Genomic DNA, 21,806 nt, shown 5'->3' on the forward strand with positions numbered 1-21,806 from the left:
GTTTTCTAAAACTCCCTTTGTGACAGCATTGCTGTAACTTGATTGGCTAACACAGGGTATGTTTTCATATTCTGTGAGCTAGGACTTTGTCCTTTGCTAGTCACAGAAATAAGGGATGCAGCTATCCCCCTCCAGAGCTAATTGCATCTAAGCAACATGAAGAATAAATCCAGTATACTATAGGCACGGACATCTGGAATGTAGAACTTGGGTCTACAGCATCCCTAATATCCGACTAGGGAATTACATTCACTACATTCTACCGGAAGTAACTCTTGCATAGTGACCCAGCTTAAACAAGCACATTTTCACTAACAGTTCTATTATAAAATATATAGACATATGTAAGGGAATACTGATGCATTTATACAGAAAGTTAGTTAACATAGTATTATATTCTATTCCACTGCGATTTCTGGGAAACTAACATTTCTTCACTTCTGCTGGAATTGCTTGACTCTATAGAAAGAGAATAATTTTCTGTTTCTTTCCCCAAAGGGATGCATAATGCAAAAAGGAGCAGTGATCCTTGAAAGCTTGACTCAAGCTATGAAACACACTTATATAATTATTATTTTTTAATGTGAAGAGCCTTCCAAAGGCAGCTGCAAACGTCCTTGTCATGCAGAGGCAGCTGTGGTCAGGAGCTCTGCTGACCAACACTTTAGGTGCCTGTTTACAAGGGTGACATTCTGAAAAAGATATCAGGAAATTTCAGAAGAAAAAAAAAACAAAACCCTTTTCTTCCAAAGTAAGTCTTTCTGACACTCAGCCCTGCAGGCCGCTGCCTGTGTTGGAGCTGGGGGATGACTAGTTTCAGCGTCATGGCACCATGAGCATGTCCCTGTGCTAATCCAACAGACTGGAGAGCTCCCGCCAAGACGGGCTCCCTGCAGCCCTCCCCTTTCTTTCTTCTGAAAGTGTGTATCTTTCTCTTCAAGCCACCATTTAATGTCTTATTTTGTTCCTACTCCGAGAAGCAGTCAAAAAGAGCCCATAGTGGCCATTTTATAAATTAATATAATTTTAAAGCAGTGGGACATTAGGCATTATTTGTCTCTCTGGCCTTGGTTCCTTTTCTGCATACTGCCGTAATTCATCAAGACCTCACACTCCACCACGTCCATAACACTATGACTAGTGCCAGGCAAACTGAACATCACCTGTGCCCACGTGCAGATAGAAAGTCAACAGGTCACATTACCACTTTTGTGGAAGGCACTCTTGTAAAATCCGTCAGCCAGGTCTGCTATTATAAACATGGGTCACAACTGCAGTTGATTTCAAAGTGTTCTCAGAAAGTCTGATAATACAGGCTGGGCGTGGTGGCTCACGCCTGTAATCCTCGCACTTTGGGAGGCGGAGGCGGGTGGATCACTTGAGGTCAGGAGTTCAAAACCAGCCTGAAACCTTGTCTCTAATAAAAATACAAGACAATTAGCTGGATGTGGTGGCAGGTGCCTGTAGTCCCAGCTACTCGGGAGGCCGAGGTGGGAGAATTGCTTGAACCTGGGAGGCAGATGTTGCAGTGAGCCGAGATCGAGCCATTGCACTCCAGCCTGGATGACAGCAAGACTCCATCTCAAAAAAAAAAAAAAAAAAAAATCTGAGAATACACTATTGAAAGACCATTTTCCACCTGAAGACCCAGCTGGTGGCAACCTTCAATTGGCCCCTGCATTCCCTCCTAGCCGAAGCAGCCAAGAGATGGGATCCTTTGCATGAGGAGCTCTTGCTGTCACTATGGCTGTTAGAAAACATGGAAGGACCCCTCTGCCCTCCAGGTGACTGAGTACTATGCAAAACAAGGTTGTTTCCTACCGAGGGGGAGGAAGGAATGGGGAAGAAAACATTTAAGGCATAAATAATATAAAAGGGAACACGTTTTAAGATACATTCATATGACATTACTACTACAAAAAAATAAATAATGATTTTCTCTGATTTGAATTAAGGTCCTTCACACAGTTCGCTCCCAGGCCTGTTGTGGGCAGTTACTGGCTTGAAGTTGGAACATGACTGGTTGTTTGCATGTCCTCAGGTTTCCTGGGGCTGCTGAAGGACCTCTGTCGGGCTGTCTAAAGGAATGCCAGGCGGAGACCACGTTGTCTTTTCAGCACAGCCCTCTGGGACAGGTGGCAAAATAAGAGCATTCCAACTTACAATGTTGTTCTCTGTTTCTGAATGGGCACAGCTGTCTCCTGAAACACAGAAAGGTTTGGGAGCATTATCAAATGATAAAGGCTGATTTTTACGAAGCAGTCTAAAAACTTTTTCACACTTTGAGCCAAGAAGAAAGAAAAACGAGCATAAATAGAACCTGGTTTGTGTTTGGTTTGAATTTGAGGGCGACAGAAGGTTTAAAAGGTTTAAAATAAAGTTGAGCTCTCATGAGAAGCTATACAATTCACCTGAGGAATAAAGCAACCCCTTAAAAGCCCTAAAATAACCACCTGAAAGAAAGGTTACAACTCCAGAACCAACTCAAATCAAAAAGGGGCTCATGTTCACAAAATGCATTCTTCCAGCAAGTCTTCTGTTACCCTACGAATGAAATCAAAGCCTATTTCCAAATAGATTTTCCAAAGTGTGATGGGATTGACAGCCTGAGATGAAGGACATGAGTAATGAACAAAGAATCCTTTATCTTGAGTCCTATCTTTTCTTGAAGGACCCAGCACCCCACCCAGTCTCCCAAGAAATATGTAAACTAATCATAGAGGGGAAACTCTAAAAGCATCACCTTCCCATACACAGCTCTTAGCTAACTGAAGATGGTCTGGAATCCTAAGGTTGATCACGCCTTCCTGACCTCTGCTGAACTCTGCTGGATCTTCTGCGCCATCAGAACTGACGTCATTTACAATGTCCTGACAGCAGGTACGCTGAGTAGGGACTGGTTCCACATTGTCCTTGACGCTCTCCTCCGGCAACTGGCCACAATCAGGGACTGCGGAAGTCAGGCATACAGGCACCTTCATGTGACTGAGGGGCTTCATTTCCAAACCATCCTGAGGGTAAGGTGCTACCACAGGGACCACAGGACGAGGGCTGCTGCTGAAAGTGCTGTTGGTTTTGGTGAAACACCTGCAGAGTTTAAACCAAAAGAAACAGACTTGTGTCTAGAGGAACCAATAATTAAAATAAGCCTATTCTGAAATATCATTTGGTATTCTGTATTCACAGACTCTTAAGAAAGACTGACGCTTAAAAACAACTAAATGATTCACTATGATCTGAAATACTGAGAATTTCAAAATCATAGTGAAAATGCCATACAACAGGAGAATACACCAAAAGAATACTTAAGAATGCATCTTTATTCAGTGTCCCGGCACACAGGCTTCCTTTGTCTTAGTCCACTGTCAGAAATCATCTACTTCATTATTAACTGGCTCCCAAAAGTAGCACCCAGAAGGAAAAGGCCATTAGCTACTGGGAAGAATGAAAGAATAAAAGAGGAAGAGGAGGACAGGAAGCTAAGAAATGTATGGCCACATGAAAGAAACAACCTTAGGAAAGTTAACCAAAAACACACTGCTTTGAAATCAGATGATATGTTCCCCCTCATTCTTGGAGGAAATGCTGTAAGGATTAGACATTCAAAATCCAGGAATTTTAAATTTTTCAACTTTTTTCTTCACAGAATTGCTGGAATTTGTTACCACTGAGCATTTCACATCAATTCTGTTCTATTTTTACTTCCTGCCTTTACCTACAATGTGTGTTTTAATTTTTTTCTTTCTGTTCTTCAGACTGGACAATTTCTCCTGATCTATCTTCTTGTCCGTTAACTTGTGGTCTCCAACAGCTGTTAAGCTCATCTAGTAAATTTTCCATTTTAGTTATTGAGCTCTTTAGCTCTAGAATTTCCATTTAGTCTTTCGTACCAGCTCTGTTTATCAGTTGAAATTTCCTATATGTTCATTTATTACATGTATACCTTCCTTTAAATCCTTGAACATATTTATAATGGCTGCTTAAAGTCATTATCTGCTAATTGTGACATCTGGGTCATCTCAGAGTCTGTTTCTATTGACTTTTTTTCCCTTAAGTAATTATCACATTTTCCTGTTTCTTCACATGTATAATAATTTTTTTAAAACTAGATTTTTCTTTTAATTTTCTGGTTGCCCTGTTGGCATCAAACTCAGTTCTCTGATAGCTTCTGCTTGCATCCTTGCCCCAAGATTAGAGAATGCTTTCAGACAAAAACCCATAAACTCATAAATCTCACACATTTTATTTCAAGGGTAGACTCTTATTCAGTTTCTGCCTGCTTCTGCTTATTCTCCAATACTTTCAAATTATCCAGATTTTATCATTATTATCTGTTGATGATCAAGCTATTTCACCATTACTGGAAGTTGGAGCCTCAGAGACACTTTTTTTCCCCCTAAAATTGGGAGTAAGAAAAGTCTGGAGATGACATTGCACTGGGCTTTGATTTGGACATGTTAGGTAGGAAACACGTAGGACTGACCAGTAGTATCCTGGAGCTAGATAATGTTAGGCAATGAAGATAAGAATTATTTGGATTTGCATCCTTTAAACATGGGCTGATATGTTTCTGGGGCAAAGAAAAATCAGTAAAAGTCTAATCAACTGTTGCTAGCAGTTACACTCGTTCAAGTTATTGGAAATACCAAATCTTAAGCATGAAGACAGATATAAACTTGAAAGAGAATAAGATCTCTGTCAGCAAACCAAATCTTTAATTTAAATAACTCCAACTTTAATTTCAAATAGAGAAATATACTCACTATATAGATAATTAAATTCAGAGACCAGTCACCTGGTAAGTAAAGTGTGACAAGTATTCATCTGTGCAGAATAATTTGAGTATGGTATTTTCTAATATGACTCTAATTTTAATGTTTAATTCTATAGCAAAAAAATGCCTGATTCAGATATAACCTATGTGTTTCCACGCATGTCTTCAGTGAATAAATAGTGAAGAAAGCCCTGGTGCAGAAGGACGTTAACTGGAGCCACAATCAGAGCACTGGTCTAGACGTGTCATGACTGCAGAAGAGTACAGCATTCCCAACTTACTCTCTTGTCTATTTTATTCGACCCTGAACTTATAAAAAATGTTCTGGATGCTGGCAAAGGTGAGCACTAATCTGAAACCCACTTAAAAATGTCCATGTGATCAGTGTCTTCGTTTCCTGCATTTTGCTCTTAGTCTCCCAACACTCAGGGAACCCCCAAGTCCCCCTGAATGTATTCAATGCATGGAATCTGCAGACTCTAAACAGGGTGAAATGTGGGGCAAGGTCGGGGGGAGAAAAGCCTTTGTGAATTCAAACTACTACTACTGAGAATTTAATGATTATCCATCTATATAACTAACCTTATCTGAAAGAACCCTTTATTGAGAAAGCATTTGCTAAATATCTTCCTTAGGTCAGACATCGTGGTAAGCAGTGAAAGAGTGAAGAGTGAAGAGTGAAGCAGGAAGAGAGCAGAGAGGGCTTTTACAAAGACTGCAACTCAGGAGCAAATCATTTCAATCCCAGAATGACTTAAAGTGATCTGGCCTTTGTCCAGCTGCCTGCTAAAGGCAGAAGTAAATCCTTTCTAGAGGGGAAAACATCTTCCAGAAACTCTGCAAGTTTGTATATCTGATGTCTAAAATTCAAAGGTAAGTAAAGCAGAGTTCCTGCTCCCAGTCTAGCAAAGGACACAGACCAAAAAAAAAAAAAAAGGTTACAATATAATCAATATAATGTAGTGTTATCTAAGAAAAGATAAAAGACACTGGGAGCAATTAATTTTGAGATAAGTCATAGATGCATGGCTGACAAGAATAGGGCACTTCGCATGTTCTAGCCAGAGACCAGTCCCAGTGTATTCTTCCATATTGCATCAGACTCAATCATCTCATAATCAGGAAAATTACATTAGATAACAATTATGGAATTAGAGAGGAAGAAGGACCCTAATATCAAAAGATCAGAAATATCTTTCGTCGGGGCAACCTATATGGCTGCCACGTTTTGTTGAAAATAATTCTTTTTTTTTTTTTGAGAAGGAGTCTCGCTCCGTTGCCCAGGCTGGAGTGCAATGCAGTGATCTCGGTTCACTGCAACCTCACTGCCTCGGGTTCACTGAATTGGGTTCAAGCAATTCTCCTGCCTCAGCCTCCCAAGTAACTGGGATTATAGGTGCATGCCACCATGCCCAGCTAATTTTTTGTGTGTATTTTAGTAGAGACGGGGTTTCACCGTGTTGCCCAGGCTGGTCTCAAACTCCTGAGTTCAGGCAATCCACTCGTCTCTGCCTCCCAAAGTGCTAGGATTATAGGTGTGAGCCATCACGCCTGGCCAAAAATAATTCTTAAAAATTAAATTCCTGACTTCTGGCTATGGCTGATAAGCTTGTATCAGAACAACTCTGTTCCTGCTAAGAACAACTAGAAAAAATATGGAGGAATTTTGTCTTAAATCTGTTAAAGGCATGTGAGGGCTACCAAAGCACTCGAGGGGCTGAGATTCTGCAGGAAAGGTACAAGTGGCCCTGAGCATCAGCACCACTTTTCTTCTGGAGGCATCTGCCCGATTCAGTGCAGGAGGAAACAAGGAGGTGTCAAGAAGAAAGAGACAGATAAGAAGCTGAGCAGAGCTTTTGGCTGTTTCATGGCACTGGGAGGACAAAAATTGGAGTTCAGAGTCTGCCAAAGAGAAAAGGCCCAGTAAACACCCCAGGCTTTTAAGTGGGACCCTTGAAGGGCTACACCCTAAAAATAAGAGTGAAGCAGAAAGAGAGCAGAGAGGGCTTTTACAAAGACTGCAACTCAGGAGCAAATCATGTCAATCCCAGAATGACTTAAAGTGATCTGGCCTTTGTCCAACTGCCTGCCAAAGGCAGAAGTAAATCCTTTCTAGAGGGGAAAACATCTTCCAGAAACTCTGCAAGTTTGTGTATCTGATATGTAAAATTCAATAAAAAGGCTGGTTGCGGTGGCTCACTTTGGGAGGCCGAGGTGGGCGGATCACCTGAGGTTGGGAGTTAGAGACAAGCCTGACTGACATGGAGAAACCCCGTCTCTACCAAAAAATACAAAAAATTAGCCAGGCGTGGTGGCGCATGCCTGTAATCCCACCTACTCAGGAGGCTGAGGCAGGAGAATCACTTGAACCTGAGAGGCAGAGGTTGTGGTGAGCCAAGATCACACCACTGCACGCCAGCCTGGGCAAGAAGCGCGAAACTCATCTCAAAAAAAATAAAATAAAATTCGATAAAAAGTACTGGGCACATCAGAAGACAAGAACAAGAGAAAAACAAGTGATGTAGATAGTGAGTGAGCAAAGACTTTAAAAACTGGATGAATACATTCAATAAAGTAGATGAGAAGAATTTTAACAGAGAACTAGAATCTAATAATAATAATCACTTAGAAATTCTGAAATTAACAGTAAAGTAACTGAACTTTAAGAACTCAGCACATGGGGATAAGAGCACGCTGGGCACAGGCGAACAGAGGATTGTCCACCACGAAGCACATCGGTTCCCATGACAAAGGATGGAAAACATGAAAGCAGCTGAAGGAACACAGGAGGCACCGTATGGCGAAAAACTCTATGTTTAACTGGAGTCTCTCTGCAGGGGGAAAAGAGAGAATGCAACAGAAGCCGCACTGGAGACACAGAAGCTAAGTTTTCTAAACCTGATGAAAGCTCAAGCCGCAGATCCAAGAAGCTCTGTGGACCCCAGGCAGAATACAAAGAAAATCACACCGATCAATGCCAATAATTAAATGGGTAGAAGCAAAATACAAAGACAAAATAAAAAAAAGCAGCCAGAAGAAAAAGACATATTACCTTAAAAGGGAACAACAATAGCTGTACAGATGATTTTTCAACAGAAATGATGGAAGCAATAAAGTAACAGAATAATGTCTTTAAAGTACAGAAAGACAGTAACTGCCAATCTAGAAGTCAATTAGCGGTTAAAAAAAAGAAAAAAAATCCTTCAAAAAAGAAGACAAATTAAAGATATTCTTAGACAAAAAAGCTGGGAAAATCTGTCACCTTCAGTCTTGTACTATAAGAAATATTAAGGGAAGTTCTTCAAGTTGAAGGAAAATGACTAGCAACAGATTTAAAAAAAAAAAGGAAATACAGAAAGGAATGAGTAGCAACAAAAAAGGAATGCAGGGAATTCTGAATAAACATGGATTGCAAAAGCAGTAATTTTAATATCTTAGAGGATTTTAAATATTTTTAGAATACAAACATATGAAGAAAATAACACAAAACACTGGAGGGGGAAATGGAGTTAAAATGTTCTAAAGTATTTGTATTGTCTGTAAAGTGGTAAAAGTCCTAATTCACATTAAACTCTAACTAATGTCATAATGTCTAGCACCAAGCACATAGAAAATGACACACAATAGGACCTCAAAAATGTTTTTTAAAAATGATAAACATTAGAACACCAGACTTTTTCCTTTTTTAATGATCAGGGAGCAACAATTAAACTAATAGTCAAAGTCCTTTATAGCAGCCCATGCCCAATAGTAAGATGAGACACGTATAGTAAAGTGAGAATGAACGGATACACCTTGAGCTTTCTGTGTCACGATAGTAGTTATTCGTGTCCTAGTTCAATATTGATTCTGTGATGTGTAAGGTCCTCTATTATCTGTCTGCTTCAAAGTTGTCTGACTTACACTTCAATCTCCTGGAGCAAAGGCAACGACAGTTCTCAGTGTCAGATACCTTAGGACACACAGCACAGTCAGGTACTCAATGAAATCCCTCAACAGTGCTGGCCTAAAATACACTAAGTGATCCTCTGCCTTGATGTCACATTGCTCTGCAAGAATCTGGAGATAATAAAAAGCTACTAGAAACCTGTATGTTCTTTACGGGTCTCACTCTGTTGCCCAGGCTGGGTGCGATCATGGCTCACTGCACCCTTGGCCTCCCTGGCTCATGCGATCCTCCCACCTCAGCCTCCAGAGTAGCTGAGGCTATGAGAATAGGGCACTTCCCACATTCTAGGTAGAGACTAGTCCCGGTATATTCTTCCATATTGCATCAGACTCAATCAGACTACAGTCATGTGCTACCATTCCTGAAAAATTTTTACATTTTTTTTTGTAGAGAAGGGGTCTCATTATGTTGCCCAGGCTGGTCTTGAACTCCTAGGCTCAGGCAATCCTCCTACCTCAGCCTCCTAAAGTGCTAGAATTACAGGTGTGGGCCACCACGCCTGGCTAAAACCTATACTTTAAAGATGAAGAAGTATCAGATCAGAAAGAAAAGTTTTCATTTAAAAGAAGTAAAATTAAGATGTAGGAAAAAAAAACACACATACACATATTTGCCAGAATTTGAAAACCTAGGACAGTTCCCTACAAAATATTAGAAATTAATAACTTGTTTATATAGCTCGAACTTGAATGAACTCATAATGTTGATATAACAAAACAATGATGACTCGCCAGACAACGAGATGCCCTTAAAGCCTTCTGCTTCCTTCTGTTTAATTTCTTTTTTTCTGCTCTTGTCTTTAATTTAAAGCCAAGTTACAGAATGAGATTTTTTAATGAAGTCTAAAGGCAGACTAATAGTTTGTAAAGTACTTTTGTCAGAGTGACAGTGAAGCTTTACGTGTGGGGCAGGACTGGAGGAGCGGGCGAGACAGAGGCGCAAGGGCCAACCACAAGTGTGGTCATCAGCATGTCGACACAGGTTTTATGTGCTGGGAGCCAACAGGCGTATGAAATACACACACTTCTTAAAGAAATTACAGATATTTAGCAAGAGAGAAGTACAATTTCCTATTACCTACTCTTTAGCATCTGTTTTTCAGATAAGTAAAACAGGAGATCATAGCAGTGTTTACTTGATTCAACTATGACCCTCAGTCACTAGAGTGGTGTTGACAGCAACATACTTGGGAGTTAGATCTGTAAAGCAACTGTAACCTGAATTTCAGCATAAACCACATTGATTTAAAATTTTCTAGTACACTGAATCTTAACTCATAATCATCAGTAATTAACCAATTAGCTAACCAAATGTAAATGATTCAGTTATATTACTTTTAGTTCAATTCCAGATGTCTACATGTGTCAGCATAAAAATGGCTTTAACTTAGGGGTTTACATGTTGAGATACAGGCATAAAGAACATCGTCTGCTAAAAAGGAATATAGTCTGTTCTGAATATAACCAGATATGACATATGAAAACTATTATTATTATTATTATTATTATTATTATTATTATTGAGATGAAGTTTTGCTCTCATTGCCCAGGCTGGAGTGCAATGGCATGATCTCAGCTCACTGCAACCTCCGCCTCCCAGGTTCAAGTGATTCTCCTGCCTCAGCCTCCCGAGTAGCTGGGATTACAGGCATGCGCCACCACGCTCAGCTAATTTTGTATTTTTAGTAGAGACAGGGTTTCTCCATGTTGGTCAGGCTGGTCTTGAACTCCCGACCTCAGGTGATCTGCCCGCCTTAGTCTCCCAAAATGCTGGGATTACAGGGGTGAGCCACCACTCCCAGCCTGTGAAAACAAATATTTTACTAATAATGCTTTAGTTAAAATTTCCAAAGCAATTAGATGATCACAAAAATCATATCTGTACATATGTAAACTTAAGAGACAAATCTAAGGTAGCAAATAAGAAAACAGGACAAATGTCTGCAAACATATGACATTCAATAAAATGCTCTCACAATGCATATTTTACAGTTTATATAATGCAAATAGTTCGTAACTTCACTATCTTAGGCTTCTCAAATAGTCTTTCAAATGCAGTTATTACTGGCTTAAGGTGGAATAAAAGTTTTTACTGAGTTTTCTCTAGCTCAGTAAAACTCCTTTGTTTAATCTTAAGTTTAAAAACATTGAGTAAATGGAGCTCTCTGCATCTTGCTTAATACAAAAATCTAAGCTGTTCTGTAAAACCTCAGGCGGTCTGGGACCTGTTAGTTTACTAAGATACCTTTCAGTAACACAGGAAAGGCCCGTCTGACCAATCTGAAAGATAGGAAAATGACTCTATTGTGGTATCACAAAAAATAATAAAATATTCTTTAAGCAACACTCTGAATAGCACAGACTAGGAAACAGAAGATTGGAAGAGTAGTGTAGGATTGTGCTTGGAAGAATATTCTTGTAAAACTATACAGCACCTCTGAAATATTTTCTAGAATGTATTCCAAATATTCCACTTCTGATTACACAGTTGAATATTTGTTAAGCATGATTATGTACAGAATTACTCTGATTAGATGATTATATAATTTTTGCATTAAGTTTCCTCTTTTGATTATGCCTAGAGGGAAAAAACTATCTGTGAATTTCTTGGATGTGTGATACTTATTCTCATGCATATATTCTTGAGACTTCTGAAACAGTTACATCTTGGTGGTAGTTTATGTTTGTTTTTTTTTTTTGAGACAGTCTTGCTCTGTCGCCAGGCTGGAGCACAGTGGCACGATCTTGCCTCACCGCAACCTCTGCCTCCCAGATTCAAGCAATTCTCCTGCCTCAGCCTCCAGAGTAGCTGAGATTACAGGTGCGCGCCACCATGCCTGGCTGATTTTTCTATTCTTAGTAGAGATGGGGTTTCACCATGTTGGTCAGGTTGGTCTCGAACTTCTGACCTCGTGATCTGCCTGCTTCAGTCTCCCAAAGTGCTGGGATTACGGACGTGAGCCACCATACCTGGCCGGTAGTTTATCTTAAAATTCCACTCACGTCTGCTGTTTCCACTTGTCACTGTGTCATTTTGCTGACCCAGCTCTTATTTTTGGGAGCTTGTCAGTTACTAACTCAGGAACCCTGATAGCATCGCACCAGGGCCACGGCCATCTTCCCTTCCTGATGTCCGCTCTGTTGGATGCCGCGATGACCGCAGCATTAGCTGGGAGTTTCCTTTCAGGAATAAATTTATCAGCTGCTGTCACATAAAACATGACAGTAAATGTTGAGTGACAACAAATGACTGAGTGTATTCCTGAACATGGTAAGTTGACAGACACACACGAGCTTATAAAGAAAGACAAAAAGCTGGACTCTCTGACTTCCTGACAACAGGCCCTAGGTCTCCATCTTAGAAGCAGGAGACATATAACTTCCCCAAAAGGAAAGCACTGATCAATTTTTAAAATTCAACACAGCACTCTGAATTTCTTAGGGAAATAGGGAGATTACCCTAGATGGAAGAGAAGCTGAATGCCTGTTTTCTGCTTGAAGAAAAAGCTCAGGTGAACTGGATAACTTGTTGTTTTAATACTTAGCAAACCAACCGGGTAGATCAAACCTTAGGCCTGAAAGAACTACTATTATAATTAATGTTCTCCCGTGGCTCACGCCTGTAATCCCAGCACTTTGGGAGGCCAAGGCGGGAGGATCACGAGGTCAGGAGATCGAGACCGTCCTGGCTAACATGGTGAAACCCCATCTCTACTAAAAATATAAAAAATTAGCTGGGTGTGGTGGCGGGCACCGGTAGTCCCAGCAACTCAGGAGGCTGAGGCAGGAGAATGGCGTGAACCTGGGAGGTGGAGCTTGCAGTGAGCCAAGATCGCACCACTGCACTCCAGCCTGGGTGACAGAGCGAGACTCCATCTCAAAATAAATAAGTAAATAAATAAATAAAATAATAATGATAATTAATGTTCTCATATTCATCTCTACATGTTGTTGTCATCAGAGGACATCTGACATCCACGGAGGGTTTCAAGTTGGTGAAAGAGCATTCCCAAATCCAACACACAGACTTTTAAGGTTGTCATTACACAGAACTCTGAAGTCATTTGTAGTATCTTTGTTCTCTAAAGCACTGTTCCCAATAGTTTTACTACTTCTCTTGACTATCAGCCATGTAACTTGTACTTTTTTCCCAGATGAATTATATAATTTTTCCAAGCTGATTTTCGCTGGGAGACTTCCTGTTCATCTCCAGTCTCTCTAAGACCCTTCAGGTTAATTTCTCATTCCTTCCTGATGGGATCTCTCAGTTCGTTCATCTGTGAATTTCATCAGTGTCCTCTCTACTCTCTCTTACAAATTATCAAGGCTGATGCTAAAAAAGACCAGATTTAATGTCAATCCCTTTCCATTAAACTAGCCAAGCAACTAATAAGCCACATTTGATTACATATCCAGAACTGCATTACTGCCTTTTGAATTCAGGAGAAGGGAAGAGAAGGGTAGAAAGTTTTTGATGTTTTTTGATTAAAATCCATTTAACTCTTGAAATGCCCAAATGGCACAAGGATTTCTTGATTAGGTCTCTGGTGTAAGGAACTGGCTCTCTGCAAAGCTGCCTTAAATATGCTTCTTTCTAGGCGTTCATAGTGAGCTTTACATATTACTCTTAAAAACTGCAAAGGGGTCAGGCACGGTAGCTCGTGCCTGTAGTCTCAGAACATTGGGAGGCCGAGGCGGGCAGATCACATGAGGCCAGGAGTGCAAGACCAGCCTAGCCAACATGGCAAAACTCCGTCTCTACTAAAAATACAAAAAAATTAGCCAGCCATGGTGGCACACGCCTGTAATTCCAGCTACTCGGGAGGCTGAGGCATGAGAATCGCTTGAACCCAGGAAGCAGCCTTGCAGTGAGCCAAGACTACACCACTGCACTCCAGCCTGGGTACTGGAGTGAGACTCTGTCAAAAAAACAAAAGAAAATCAAAAGAAACTAAAAAGGATTCAAGGTAATGGAACCCAGTGAGGCAAGCGGTCATTTATAGCATGTCACAAGAGCCCCAGAATCAACTAAAACCTCCCCACAGATCTATACAGTGCACCCTCCCCTCACCTGTTCTCAACTTTTCACATCATACTCTCATTTACATAACAGAGGCAACGTTTTCTCTCCAGATGGTTATTACTAAAATAGATGGGTGATAAAAGGGGTCAAGGGTTGGCAATGTCTTGTTTCTTAAAAGCTCACTCCAAGAAATATGCTTAAGTTTACAACTAAGAAGGCAGAGAAAAAAGAACCTGGAGTGGCAGGGCACAGGGCAGGTAAGAGTCCATATGGAAAAGGCCCCACGCAAGACTTCAACAGTTCTCAGTGTCTGTGGAATAAAGAAGGCGAATTGCAGAGGCACCACCAGATCTCAGAGGACAACTCCCCAGAAGTACACTGTGGGGTAGCAGCTCCTCTTCATCTCCTGCAGTGTTTTCTGCCTCAGTGACTGCGCCCAGACACCCAGACATCATCTTCAACTGCTTCCTCCACTGGCCTCTTCAACCAATTACTTGGTCTTTTTTTTTTTTTTTAATCCCTCAGACTCATCTCTTTCTAAATCCTAAATCTTTCAAAATTCTTCTCTTTCTCTCCCTACAACTATGCTAGTCTACTATTTCTCATCTGGACTACTGCAACTGCCATCTAATTGGTCTCCAGGTATCCTCTCCTGCCCCATCCAATTTAGTCTCCAAACTGCATCCAGAGTGTTCTTTAAAAACTCGAATTCAGCTGGGCGTGGTGGCTCATGCCTGTAATCCCAGCACTTTGGGAGGCCAAGACGGGTGGATCATGAGGTCAAGAGTTCAAGATCAGCCTGACCGACATGGTGAAACCCCGTCTCTACTAAAAACACAAAAAATTAGCCGGGTGTGGTGGCGGGCACCTGTAATCCCAGCTACTTGGGAGGCTGAGGCAGAGAATTGCTTGAACCCGGGAGGTGGAGGTTGCAGTGAGCCAAGATCGTGCCACTGCACTCCAGCCTGGGCAACAGGGTGAGACTCCGTCTCAGAAAAAAAAAAAAAAAAAAGAAAAAACGAATTCCTGCTTAAAACCATCCACAGATGTGCGTGCCATGGCTCTGTGTGATCTGATTTCACTCACCTTTTAATTCCGACTCCTCCACTTACTATGTTTCTGCTATGTTGGCCTTCTTTAAGTTCTTTGAGGATTCAGGCATTTTGTTTTAGAGATTATGTATAAATGGTCCCCTTTGCCTGGAAAGCTCTAAACCTATCTCCTTCCCTTAGACCTAATTTTATAAATCTTCAGAGCTCAGCAAAATGCCACTTGCTTACAGAGGGCTTTCCTCTCTACCACATTCTTTACTTTTCCTTTAAAGCATCCAGATTTAATTACATATTCATTTTTATGATTTATGTCTTTTTTTTTTCTTTTGAGACAGAGTTTCACTCTTGTCGCCCAGCCTGGAGTGCAGTGGCATGATCTTGGCTCACTGCAACCTCCGCCTCCCGGGTTCAAGTGATTCTCCTGCTTCATCCTCCCTTGTAGCTGGGATTACAGACACTTGCCACCACGCCCAGCTAATTTTTGTATTTTTAGTAGAGACGGGGTTTCACCACATTGGCCAGGCTGGTCTCAAACTCCTGACCTCAGGTGATCCGCTTGCCATAGCCTCCCAAAGTGCTGGGATTACAGGCGTGAGCCACCACACCCAGCCGATTTACGTCATTTTCTTAAAAGATATGTCTCTCCTATTAAACTGTAAGCTCCACGCAGGCAGGAGCAATGCCTGTTATGCTCACTGCCATATCCCCAGTACCTAGTTTGGTGCTTGGCCCACTACAGACCTGCAGCAAACATTTGTAGGTAGGAAGGAAGGAAGGAAGGAAGGAAGGGAGGAAGGGAGGGAGGGAGGGAGGGAGGGAGGGAGGGAGGGAATTCTCTTTTTCTTTTTTACTCTCCTTATTTTATCATTCTCCTTTTCCCATCTCTGTTATTCTCTGAAGATGTATTAAGGCAGTAAGAAAAAATAATAAAAGATATGATGTCTTATAAAAAGAATGTCTAATCACTTTAAATACATAAGAAATAAAAGCAAATAAATGGATCAAATAATTAAATATATAAAAATAAGCAATCTGCCAAGGATATTGTCTCCTTTGGGGTCTCATCTGTTTTTAAGTTCTATTACTTGGATAGAGCTTAAAATGGTCCTAAATCTGTATCACAGTTCCATTCTACACCCTGAGCCCAAGACCAGCATTTTCATCTTCCTCCTTAAGACATCAACTCATACTTCAACTCTAAAGCCAAATTCACCACCTTTCCATGATGTGTCATTTTATTAAGCTTCTTATTACTATGACTACCACCCAGGTCGTCCATTTTTGAAACTTCTTACGCATCTGGAATCTTCTGTTTTTCTAATCCCTATCAGTCAATGGCCAAGTCCTAAAGACTCCACGTCTGCAGTCTCACTTATCCCTTCCTCTTCATCCCCATTCCCTCATGAAGGCTGAGGCCTTTGTTCTACCCGTGTCTCACTGGTCCCCTCCCTCCCTTCCCTCCTGTGCACTGCCATCTCTCATCCCGCCTGAGCGTATCTCTGAACAGATCATTCCCGTTCTTAACAAGCTTTGCAACAATTATGATGCTGCTACCCCAGTGTTTCTCAATATTTAACCCATATCCCCTTTTGATTAATATAAAAATTGCATACCCTTGAATACATAGACATTACAGACATAGAGTTTTTTTCTATTCTTTAAATATAAAATTATGAAACTCAACGTGCTTCTTCAAACTCTACTCACTATATCCCTACCTCTATCTGAGAATCACTATTGTTAGACTATGGACTCTCTGAATGCAGGGCCTAGGCCAGTACCTAGTACATGACAGGCACTCAATAAAGGGCCTTGTTTATTAAATAAACTTGCTTATTTAATAAATAGTATTTAATAGGACTTGTTTATTAAATAAACTACTAAACTTGGACGTTCAGGGTTATCCATGATATGAACTCAGTCCAGTTTTCCAATTTCAATATCCTACTATTCTCTAGTTACACTTCACAGCGGGTCAAATTATTCCAGCGGTTCTCAAAGCATGGTCCCAGGACCATGGGCATCAGTACTATCTGGGAACTCATTAGAAATGCAGATTCTCAGGCCCCACCCTAGACCTGCTGAATCGGAAACTCTGGTCTAAGAATAGGAGTAGGAGTAGAGCCTAGTAATTTGCGTTTTTATTAAGTGTTTCAAGTGATGCACGCTAAAGTTTGAGAACCACTGAAGTCGCCTATTCATTCTTATGTAAACATTATCTTTCTACGTCCACGACTGTTCTTACATTCCTTCTACAGGGAAACACCTCAGAACCTAGTCCAGAGCCTGAGTAGTGCTCAGTAAATGTGTGTTTTGTTTTGCTTGACTGAACAGCCAAAAACCCTATGAGGCCCACTTGATAGCCCTCATATAACTTAATTGAAATCATGCTTCTTTTTGTTTATACTATTTCAGCTGACATTCAGAAATGCAAACTCATTCATAGTAACAATGTCAATATTCTAAAAGCATAAATTGACTACAATTTTCTATATTTTGAGAGTAAACCACGTATCATCTACCTTTCAGCATTCACAGCTTTTTACAAATTTTGTCATTTGTAAGATCTTAAGAGGAGATACCTGTTCTCAATTCCAAAGTGAAAAGACTTAAAATCTTTAAATTTAATAATTCAAATTTTCTAGAGCTGAAGGTAGGTACTTATTGATACTTATCTGTCCAATTATTAAGTGTCAAAATCATACAGTTGCTCCTGGGAGCCAGGTGAGACACTGGCTAACCTTGAAGGCAATGCAGGCAAGTAAAGACTTGCGCTAAACAGGTAGATTCTCATGAGGAAGAAAATTTAAACCAGGAAGAAAAAGAATCTGGTGTTCCAAGCTGAAGAGAATTCATCTAAATTCCCAGATAACAGTAAAACCCACACACATGAAATGTAGTAAGTTATTAACTTGAAAATTAATAGAAATACAATTGTCCATTGTCTTAAAGGAAAAAAAAACTGTATAATAAAAACTTTCAAATACTAAAATACTACATACACACGCGCGCACACACACACACAAACACACACACACACACTACACATACAAATAGCCACTAATCCAAGATCATTTAAATGGCAGAGGTCATATAAGTCCTTCTAAGGAAATGGGATGTATTCTTGATATTAAGATGATACTTCATCAAAAAGACATGATTGGCAGGAAATTGCCAGAGACTACCGTCAGATTATGCTGGGAGCAATCTTATATTACCTAGGACAATTTTCCCCTTTTCAGTTAAGGAAATAGCTTCAGAAACATTACGTAACTTTCGCAAGATCACAGGTTTAAGCTATGTCAGAGCCCAGGTCTACTTATTCTTAGACCAGAGATCCTGTCGTTATACCATTCTGTTGTCCAGGAGAATCAAGATCTGCTGATGACCAAGAACCACAAAAGAAAACACGTTAAATTTTTAAGCAAGACCACTTGTAACTAAATCCATCTGATTACTCGCCAGGTACATAACCATCTTTACCAGGTCTTCAGCATGTTCAGCCTAACAAACTATGGTAAGGTCCATGAAAAGCTCAAGACAAAAATGTGGTTTCAATGTTATGAACATTTTCAAAACCAGGGTCATATAGAATCTAAATACGTAACAAGCAAACCTTAGTACATAAAATAAGCAGATGGCTCTTTTATAGACACCCTGAAATGGGTTAAGTAAATGATAACAATCTCCAAGCGGCTTTGTTGCTTTTGTTCTGTAACTCTCAAAACACAGGCTGAAACAATGTACTTTTAATTTGATGGTTGGCCTGATCCTTCTTCAAGTTCTGGTTTCAATAACTCCCAGAGACAACTCTTAACCTGTTAATCCATTTTAAATATATAGGTCAAACATCATTTCAATAATAAAATATCTAAACTCCAACCCATACTCCAGTTATTTTATGTACTAACTATGATATAATCTTTTTGGTTGTAGAGTTTAGGACTGACAAGGAAGGACTTTTGACACCACGTAATTCAATAACATCATTATGTAAAAAGAAAGAACTAAGATTTCTGAAACAACTTTAATACAACAAAAAGCTTGGTAATCCTTTGGGATTAATATAGAGAGAGGTTGTAGGAAAGTGTGCTGAGTATCCTACGTGTTAAATGCACATTGCTCTACATATTTCTATCTTGTTTGAAATATTGTGAGTATATATCACTTTTAAAATTAAAACACAAAATTCAAAGCAAGGGTTTGCTACTTAATCAAGATTTTAAGAATTAAAAAAAAAAACACTGGATAAGCTGGTAGGAAAATTTCAGTAATATTACTATGAAAAAAAATTACTATATACAGAGGGTTCCCCCCTCCCCCCAACACTCAGACACACTGTCATTCATCCTCATAGCATCCCATAACATAGAGTAGAAAATAAAAGGTGAGAAAAGATAGTCTTTATAACAGAGAATGACTCTAATTTAAAATTTTCAAAAACATGAAGCCTTATAATAATATTTCAGTGACAAACAGAGCCTTTAAGATTGTTTCTATATAGCTAAAGAAACCGAGGCACAAAGAGATAAAAATTGGAAAGCAGAGGCAAAAAATTAGTAACAGCTTTAAACTTAAGATTGCAAATCCTGAACTTTATATCCTAGGTAAAATTCCAAGAACTTCCTTTGCTGAAGGGAAAAATAAAAGGATGCATATGCCTTATTCACAACAGCTTGTGCAGGTACATTATTAACATACCTATTGTTGTTTCGACAATTTCGGCAGTTAACACACTCCAGAGGGTCAATCTGAGGCACGGCCGTGTACATTCCACCACCCTGGACAGGAAGGAGCGTCAGAGAAAAAGAAAAGAAGAAGGAATGCTGAAGGTGCCCGCAGACCAGCAGCCAAATAATCACAAATACACATGAGCCATGTCAACCATAAATGGGCACATGGTATATTCTAACCAACTCCCAGAGCAATGTCATTGTGAATATCACTGACCCATATTCACAAAGGAGTGAATGAGAGTCCTGCACTATGCTAAACTGTATTCCAAAAACTTCACTGCCATGTTTTCCTACGTATTTCTGTACTAGACAAAGGTAAATAAATGAAGGGAAAAGTTTAGTCACTTCCCTTCAAATCTAGTGGGCTCAAAATACATTATACGTTATAGCCTCCGTTCATTTTTCCTTTCTCGGCAGTCAGGGAAGAATTTCATGTGATGCCAGTTGGAGAAACAGGGTGTAAAACCTGTGTAGATGATGTCACATGATAAACTCCTCTTCATTTTCCTGTAATTATTTCGATGACGTCTGTTCACTTGACAACGCTAAGTTTTAAAGCATGCTATATTTTTCCAGATGGAGTAGATCTTCATCCAGCAATGACTTGGAGGGGGTGTGTTAATATTTGGATGTTGCTTTTGGCGGAAACTGCCCAGCAATTAAGAAAAATGCCCAGATTAACACATACCTCATTGTAAAATGTTCACTTGACAGATAGCAAGGTTCTTCAAAAATGAAGTTAAAAATTAAACTAGCCTGATAGTCAGAGGCAGAATTCTGCTTTCAGAAGAAAAACAGCAGAACAGCAGAACTGAATTTGATAAAAGGTGGGAGAGGCTGTCTGTCACACTGCACCCAAACCCAAAGCAGGCCTCCAAGGTTAGGAAAAGTTCAGGCAATTGTTTTTCCTAGAATACTTTCCATTTCCATTCATTTCATAACAGCAGCCAGAATCTAAGCAAACCAAAGGTGCTGAAAATTTCCTTCAGTGTTTCTGATCCAACCAGCAACAGGAATTATTCAGAACATATCGAGAGAAAGAACTCTCCTCTACTATATTCCATCTGAGGGCAAACCTGAAAGGCTCAGAAAATGAAGTTCACAACCTGCAGGGTAACGTTGTGGGTTAGGGATTCTCTGAGTCCCTCAACATGTTGAAGTCAGTGCAATGATTTTTAGGGTCACTAACACTTTAAAATTTCTCTATTTCCCCCACCCAGAAAAGTAAGAAAACGAATAGTTTAGAATCACAGATAACTTCTGACATTGTACACCAAATGGGGTGCCTATTATTTAAATACAAATTCATTGTTCAAAAAACCCAAGGTTCCGTGTTCAAACACTAGAGTAAACATTGGCCTTATGTTTTCTTCTTATGGAAACAATGTGTGCTATTCAAACGTTAATGCTCTCTCCTTCAGTTTTCTTGGACAACAGTAGTAGTTTGGACTAGGAATGGTGACCAAAAAAGTTCAGAAAGTCTGAATACATGCTGTATCTTTCCACACAAAACAATGAAATCATGATTCTCTTTTAGTAATGAGATGCATTAAAGCAAATTAATATTTCTTCCGCAACATACAAAAGCTAGGTCACATAAAAGCCATTCAATTTCTAGCTTTAAAATATGAGTATATATTAGTTTTGTTCTCCAAATAGATTTTAACAAATCTTTAATAAACTGAAGATGGGGAAAAAAATCCTCTAATCTTCTTCAAATTGTAGCACATTGTGGGTCATGGTAAATTTATTTGTAATCGGAACAATGACAAAAACTGAATGCCTAATTCCATCAATTAAACGAATTATCTATTTGATCAAAAGTAATATAGATGTGCATCCAGTGTCATAAATCAAACTTTCTAGTGCAGAGAACCCCAGCATAAGTCTAAAATATGCTAGTCATTCTACTCCCATTTCAAAAATTCAACGCTGTCAACTAGTGATCTCCAAAATAAAGTTGTCTTAAGGGTTTATCACTCTTTGTGTGGCTAAAGAATACAACATTGTAAAATGTAAAAAGCTTACCAGCCACAACAACAAAACATATTGGGCAAAACAAACAAAAGAAGCCCATGAAAGGTCAGAAGTCACAACCCGGTGGCCTGCAGAGATGTTTGGCATGGCCTACGTATGTTTTCAAAAATTTGAATTAGGTGCCAGCATGTAAAAATCTGTCAATTTCACTTGGATTTACAGAGGTTTTGAAAAATCAGAAAATTTGGCAACACTGGGCCCGCAGCCCATGACGACTGTAAATGTCAAACTGCAGC

At 39.8% G+C, this 21,806-nt stretch overlaps 1 protein-coding gene across 9 annotated transcripts in view; it reads right to left on the bottom strand.

The window, feature by feature from the left end:
* Positions 1-560: 560 nt before the first annotated feature.
* The window catches only part of CDON (cell adhesion associated, oncogene regulated), a 101,909-nt gene continuing 80,663 nt past the window's right edge, over positions 561-21,806 (bottom strand). For 5 of the 9 annotated variants that reach the window (XM_024255004.3, XM_054525399.2, XM_054525396.2 and 2 more), the window contains 3 exons: positions 19,499-19,578; positions 2,744-3,087; positions 561-2,201 (listed from right to left, as the gene is read on the bottom strand). In XM_024255004.3, the coding sequence (XP_024110772.1) occupies positions 2,038-2,201; positions 2,744-3,087; positions 19,499-19,578 (588 nt within the window). In that variant the 3' untranslated portion in view covers positions 561-2,037. Of the gene's footprint in view, positions 2,202-2,743; positions 3,088-14,221; positions 18,179-19,498; positions 19,579-21,806 lie in introns of those variants that run through there. The other 4 variants (XM_024255006.3, XM_054525397.2, XM_054525401.2 and 1 more) reach the window with 4 other exon arrangements.

This window comes from Pongo abelii, chromosome 9 (genome assembly GCF_028885655.2).
Source record: "Pongo abelii isolate AG06213 chromosome 9, NHGRI_mPonAbe1-v2.0_pri, whole genome shotgun sequence".
NCBI classification, from domain to species: domain Eukaryota; kingdom Metazoa; phylum Chordata; class Mammalia; order Primates; family Hominidae; genus Pongo; species Pongo abelii.